This window comes from Mus pahari, chromosome 23, assembly GCF_900095145.1.
Source record: "Mus pahari chromosome 23, PAHARI_EIJ_v1.1, whole genome shotgun sequence".
In the NCBI taxonomy this organism is placed as follows: Eukaryota; Metazoa; Chordata; class Mammalia; order Rodentia; family Muridae; genus Mus; species Mus pahari.
In genome coordinates, this window is record NC_034612.1 from 29,188,372 (window position 1) to 29,194,645 (window position 6,274).

Here is a 6,274-nt window from a genome sequence, read left to right on the forward strand (position 1 = left end):
TGGTGGGGATGAAGGGGTTGGTGGGGATGAAGAGGATGGTGGGGATGAAGGGGATGGTGGGGATGATGGGGATGGTGGGGATGAAGGGGATGGTGTCGATAAAGGGGATGAAGGGGATGGTGGGGATGAAGGGAATGGTGGGGATGATGGGGATGGTGGGGATGAAGGGGTTGGTGGGGATGAAGAGGATGGTGGGGATGAAGGGGATGGTGGGGATGAAGGGGATGGTGGGGAATGAAGGGGATGATGGGGATAGTGGGGATGGTGGGGATGAAGAAGGGGATGATGGGGATGAAGGGGATGATGGGGACGGTGGGGATGATGGGGATGATGGTGATTGGGATGGTGGGGATGAAGGGGATGGTGGAGGTGATAGGGATGGTGGGGATGGTGGGGATGAAGGGGATGGTGGGGATGAAGGGGGTGGTGGAGGTGATGGGGATGGTGGGGGTGATGGGCATGATGATGGTGTGAATGATGGTGATGGCAGGGGTGATGGTGGCGATGATGGTGAGGACTGTGTTAATGGAGTGCAATGGAGAGATGGTGATACTAACGCTGATGGTGATGACTCTAGCAATCATACACATATGGACTTTGTTGTATAGTAGGTCTTCTTACCCTCACTTGACATTGAAGCCCAGAGAATGTCATCACTGTCACAATGTACACAACTCTCTCCAAAGACATTTCAACACACCCGAAGTTGTGTCTAAGTAATCATATACACACGTGTGCTTGCACCATTATCTAGCTCAGGACCGCATCACTCACTAGGGCACATGGAAGTCACCTCAGGATACAAGGAACCCGACAGACTGAGTGTTCTGAGGATGCTCCCAGCAGCAGGAGTCGGCTCCCTTGGCGGCACGAATCCATAATGCTTACTGTTCTCATCCCTATGCAGGTGGCAGAGAGAGGATGACATGACCTGTCATCACGGAGACACTACAGGCTAGGATGCTGGCTCTGCGCTTCTGATGTGTGCTGTTGCCACAGGCAGAGGACAAGAAAGGAAACTGAAGCCACAAGTTCAAACCTTGGGCAAAAGCCCAGAGAGCCATCAATAGGTGCCGACTCGAAACACGACTGTCTCAGATCTTACCAGCTAAGCATGAACTTGTGTGTGTGCGCGCACGGATGCATATGTATCGGAACATAGCTGTACGCATGAGTATGGAAGCCCACAGTGACTTCGGCTGCTGTTCCTCAGCTTCTGTCCGTCTTGTTACCTGTCTGGCTTAGGGCTGACCAATTAGGCTAGGCTGGGCAGCTGCGCCTGCGCAGAGATGCGCAGAGATGCGCCTGCGCAGAGGCCCTTCCTCTGCTGGGACTACAAGCATGTGCCACCACGCCCACCTTTTTAAATGTGGATTCTAGGGATTGAACTCAGAAGCGCTTTAGTAACTGAGCCATCTCCAGAGTCCCATCATCCTTTTCTAAATAAAAGGATTTATCTCAACATCATCTCCATTCCAAACGAGTGTCTTAGGAAAAGTCCAAGAGAAACTGACAAGAGCAAAATTGCTCAGCCCCTGAGCTTGTCCTAATCTGCAGGGAGAGGTCTTCAGGAAAGGAGAGGTGCGCTCACCCTGCAAGCAGACCCCATAGGGAAGGACGGGCGTTGCTCACTTCTTTCCAGCCATGTGGGGAGAGAGGAACCCAGGGTCAGGGCCCAAAGCCTGAAGTCTTGGAACTCTGCTCCTGCCAAACCGCACCAAGGCAGAGCTGCTGAGCCTGGCTTCGAGAACACAGGGAAGGCAGATCTGGAAGCTGCACAGGGCAGCACGCGAGAGATAAGAGATGCAGCCTCTCTGCCTGCTCCCTCAGGACCACTTCCCGAGGCAGCTCCCTGGCCAGGAACCAGAGCAGACTGTGTACATATGAAAAGTGAGTTCTCCTCTGTGGCAAACAATAGACCTGAAGCAGATACACACGCCATGCATGAACGCTTGCTTCCCAGGCCAGCTTTGCAAAGAGATGTCATTTAGGTTAGCTATCTGCTTCCTCAGCTTCATGGCCACTTGGCTGGAGATCCCACAATTCCAGAGCATTATCAGTGTTCAGACACAGCAGGACTTACTGCCTACATTTATATGACAGAGAGCAGCTACATACCCACAGCATGCCCACAAAGGGTGAGTTAGGCCAGGTGTCATATCCCTACCTACAATCCCAGCCATCAGGAAGCTGAGGCAGGAGGATAACAAGCCCAAGGCTTACCTGAGCTGCATAATGAGACCATGTCTCACAAAGGCTAGGGAGATTGTTTGGCAGATAAAGTGCTTGATGTGCAAGCACAAGGACCTAAGTTCGAATCCCAGACCCCATAGCAATGCCTGGGTTCACACAGGAATACCGATAAGTCCACGAGGCCCCACTCCTTGATGGAGAGCTACAGTAGATGGCTGGTAAGAGGGGGAGCACCAGTCTTCCCTGGGGATGAGCCCCCTGATAGGTTATCCAATCCCACGTGGATAGCCCTAAACATATGTACCTATGAGTAATGCTAAATGGACTGTATGTCTGCATGTATGTTCACACACACATGTGGGCATGCACATGTGTAGAATAAATACAGAGGCAATCATCAATTCTAGAGGGGACTAGGGAAGGGGGGAGTTGGAGGAGGAAAAGAGGGGGTGTAAATGATGTAACTATAGTATACCCACATGTGAAACTCTAAAATAATAAAAATGAAATTTAAATTTAATTACACACTTGTAATTAGTCCTGTGGAGGCAGACAGAATGGACCTTCGGGCTCCTTGGCTGTCCGGATTAGACTGCCTGGTGAGTTTTAGACCAATGAAAGATGCTGTCTCAGAAAAACAAGGTATATAGTGCTGGAAGATGGTACCCTAAACTGCCCTTTGACCTTTCCAGGCACACACCCATGCAGGCATGTTCATACATGTACTTGCACATGCATAAGAATATGTCCCTATATATACACAAAAAGAAGAAAAAAGAAGAGAAGGAGGAAGAAGAGGAGGGGGGAGACAGCCTGTCTATGTGGCAAGCACTCACGGGATAGGTGACTTTCTATCTAAGGAACAGAAGGGAGCCACAGAGGTGCCCATGAAGGCCCATCCAGAGTCGCGCAGGAGTCCCGGGACGGTCTTCAGACAGCTATCCATCACCTGAACCCCGCTCTCTGCACCTGCTGAAAGGTCTTAACCATATGAATGCCGTATTCATTCAAAGTCAAATCTCAAAGAACACTGTAAACAGATGCATAAACCAGGTACAAACCTGGAGAGATGGTGCTGTCAGTAAAGAGCTTGCCTCTCACCAACATGAGGTCCAGAATCCAATCCCTAGCTCATAAGTAAGAAGCTTGTAATGACAGTGGATGTGGGAGGGAGAGACAGGTGCACCCCTAGGACTCACTGGCCTAATCAGCAAGTTCCAAGTTCAGTAGAGACTGGGTTTCACACAAGATGGATGGGAGGAGTGACCCCACAGTTAACCCCTGGTACACACACATGCACACACACATACATAAACACACACAGAGGTACAATCCTTCAGTCAACTGCTTCGCCCTGGTGACCAGCCAGAGTTGTTTCCCCAAGAAAGCACTGCTCCCATCTGGACAAGGGAATCTTGTGACCACCTTGGCCAATTACCATGAACTAGCACCAGAAGCAAGAATTGCTTTTCTCAACATTTCCAAGAACTCAGAATCAAGACTTGGAACCAAAACATCTAAACTGCCTCCCTCCAAAGTGCTAGGAGAGGCCCTTTCTGCTTCTCCATTTCCTGTGATGCTGGGTGTCCCTGTCTGTCTGTCTGGGTGTCCCTGTCTGGCCACCACAGCATTCATTGCCACCTCTATGGCAGCTAGACCCTGCATGCCTGCCAATAGTCCCTCACCTCCTCCTCACAGGGGCACACAAACCATTTAGAGTCACCTGGAAAATCCAAGGCCATGCCCACCCATACCCTCAAGTATGGCAGAAAGCAGTCCTCAGAGCCTAACAGGCACCCATCTTTATCACTGTCTTAGGGTTTCCCTGCTGTGAACAGACACCATGACCAATGCAACTCTTACAAGGACAACATTTAATTGGGGCTGGCTTACAGACTCGGAGGTTCAGTTCGTTATCATCAAGGCAGGAACATGGCAGCATCCTGGCAGGTATGGTACAGGAGGAGCTGAGAGTTCTACACCTTCATCAGAAGGCTGCTAGCAGAATACTTCCAGGTAGCTAGGATGAGGGTCTAAAAGTCCACACCCACAGTGACACACCTATTCTAACAGGGCCATACCTTCTAATAGTGCCACTCCTTGGGTCGAGCATATACACACCATCACATTCACTTTATCTGTGTCTGTTTGCAAGTGTCTGTCATGATCTTGCCTGGACTGATAATGTCCCTTTGAGAAAGAGATAACGGTGAGAGTCGCTGAGCCTTCATCTGAGGTTCCAGTTGTTCCTCCTGGCCACCTGCATGTGGTCTGCCTTTGCTGTGTGATGGCTGGGTTATCAGAGAATGATAGGATAAAGAAGATCGACTGGAGGGGCTCTATAGCCCAATAAGCTCACTGAATCCCCAGGGAAGCTTTGGTGGCATTGAACTTTGTCACTAGAACTTGTTTTGTTTTAAAAAGAATTATTTATCATATGTATATGAGTATACTGTAGCTGTCTTCAGACACACCAGAAGAGGGCATCAGATCCCATTACAGATGGTTGTGAGCCACCATGTGGTTGCTGGGACTTGAACTCAGGACCTCTAGAGGAGAAGTCAGTGCTCCTAACTGCTGAGCCATCTCTCCAGCCCTTATTTTGTTTTTTAAGGCAGGGTTTCTCCATGTAGCCCTGACTGTCCTAGAACTCTATCTGTAGACCAGGCTAGCCTCAAATTCACAGAGATCAACCTGCCTCTGCCTCCTAAGTGCTGGGATTAAAGGTATGTGCCACCACAGCCCAGTTGTCACTAGGGGTTAGATGGTATTTACATCTCCCAAGGGAAGGAGTCTCCCCACATCAAGTTAATCACATCTGCTGTTTTTCTGTGCCATATGAAGGAGCATTCTCAGGTCCCAATATTGGCTCATGAGTACCTACCAAACTAAGGCAGAACCGCACTGGTTGTTTTTCTAGTCACTGCTATCAAATCCCTGACAGAAGCGACTTAAGGGAGAAGCTGTTCATTCTGGCTCACAGTCAAAGGCAAGGAAGGCGGAGTGACCCGGATAGATCTATGCACAGTGGTGAGAGCTTATGGTAAATATGTTTACATGTTGATAGATCAGGAAGCAGAGAACATGAACCAGAAATGGAGTGAAGCTATATAAACTCCAAAAGCCCACCCTCAGAGACCTACCTCAGACAATCATGTCTCAGGTCACATACCTTCTCTAAAGTTCCACAATAACAACCCAGCTGAAGATCAAGAGTTCAAATACATGCGGACTGGTAAGAGAGTTCAGCAGTAAAGGTGACCCTGTGGCCAGGCAGCAATCCCCCTGCCTCAGCCTCCTGAGGGTTAAGGTTACAGTCATACACCAACACACCCAGATAACACTTGCTGGTTTTCTAATCATTTTATACAATGAACTTCCCAAACAGTGTTGGACCCTTCCTGCCTCACAGGTTTCTCTCCCCCAGGCGTATGAAAGATGTTGGAACATTCAGCCAAATGATCAGCGCAAAAGGCAGTCCACTACTCTGCCTTTCTACAAGCTTCAGCACTTGGAAGCTGTGACTCCATAGCTGAGAGAGGTGACTCAACTCTCCCTGAGGACCAGGGGCACAGCTCCTGCACTGGTCCAGGGGGGTACACAGGTCTGTATTGTGGATCACTTGTGAGCCCACAGACAGAAAAGCCAGCATCCCCCTGTCTCCCCACGGGCTTCAGCCAGGAGCAGGCTTGTAAGCCCCAGCGCCTACCTTCTCTCGTTGTCATCCAGGTGAGAAAAGAGCACGTTCTTGGAAATGGCCTTGGCCAGCGCAGTCATGGTCTTATAGTCCTTGGGGATGACCTATGGGAGAGACAAGACTCAGACCTTTTAGTCCCACAGACAGATCTCGCGCCCCAAGCTACCGCTAGAAACAAGGAAACCATGCAGCCCAGAGCCACTATCCTCCTCTCCTCAGGGCACTAGTATCAGGCCATGCCATAAAAACAGTAGGAAAGCCGGGCGTGGTGGCACACGCCTTTAATCCCGGCACTCGGGAGGCAGAGGCAGGCGGATTTCTGAGTTTGAGGCCAGCCTGGTCTACAGAGTGAGTTCCAGGACAGCCAGGGCTACACAGAGAAAC

General features: G+C 50.1%; 1 protein-coding gene across 4 annotated transcripts in view; it reads right to left on the bottom strand.

The window, feature by feature from the left end:
- Window positions 1–6,274, bottom strand: part of Prkar1b (protein kinase cAMP-dependent type I regulatory subunit beta) — a 140,746-nt gene that overhangs the window by 87,812 nt on the left and 46,660 nt on the right. For all 4 annotated transcript variants that reach the window (XM_021186831.1, XM_029533623.1, XM_029533621.1 and 1 more), the window contains exon 4: window positions 5,903–5,994. In XM_021186831.1, coding sequence (XP_021042490.1) covers window positions 5,903–5,994 — 92 coding nt within the window. The remainder of the gene's footprint in view (window positions 1–5,902; window positions 5,995–6,274) is intronic.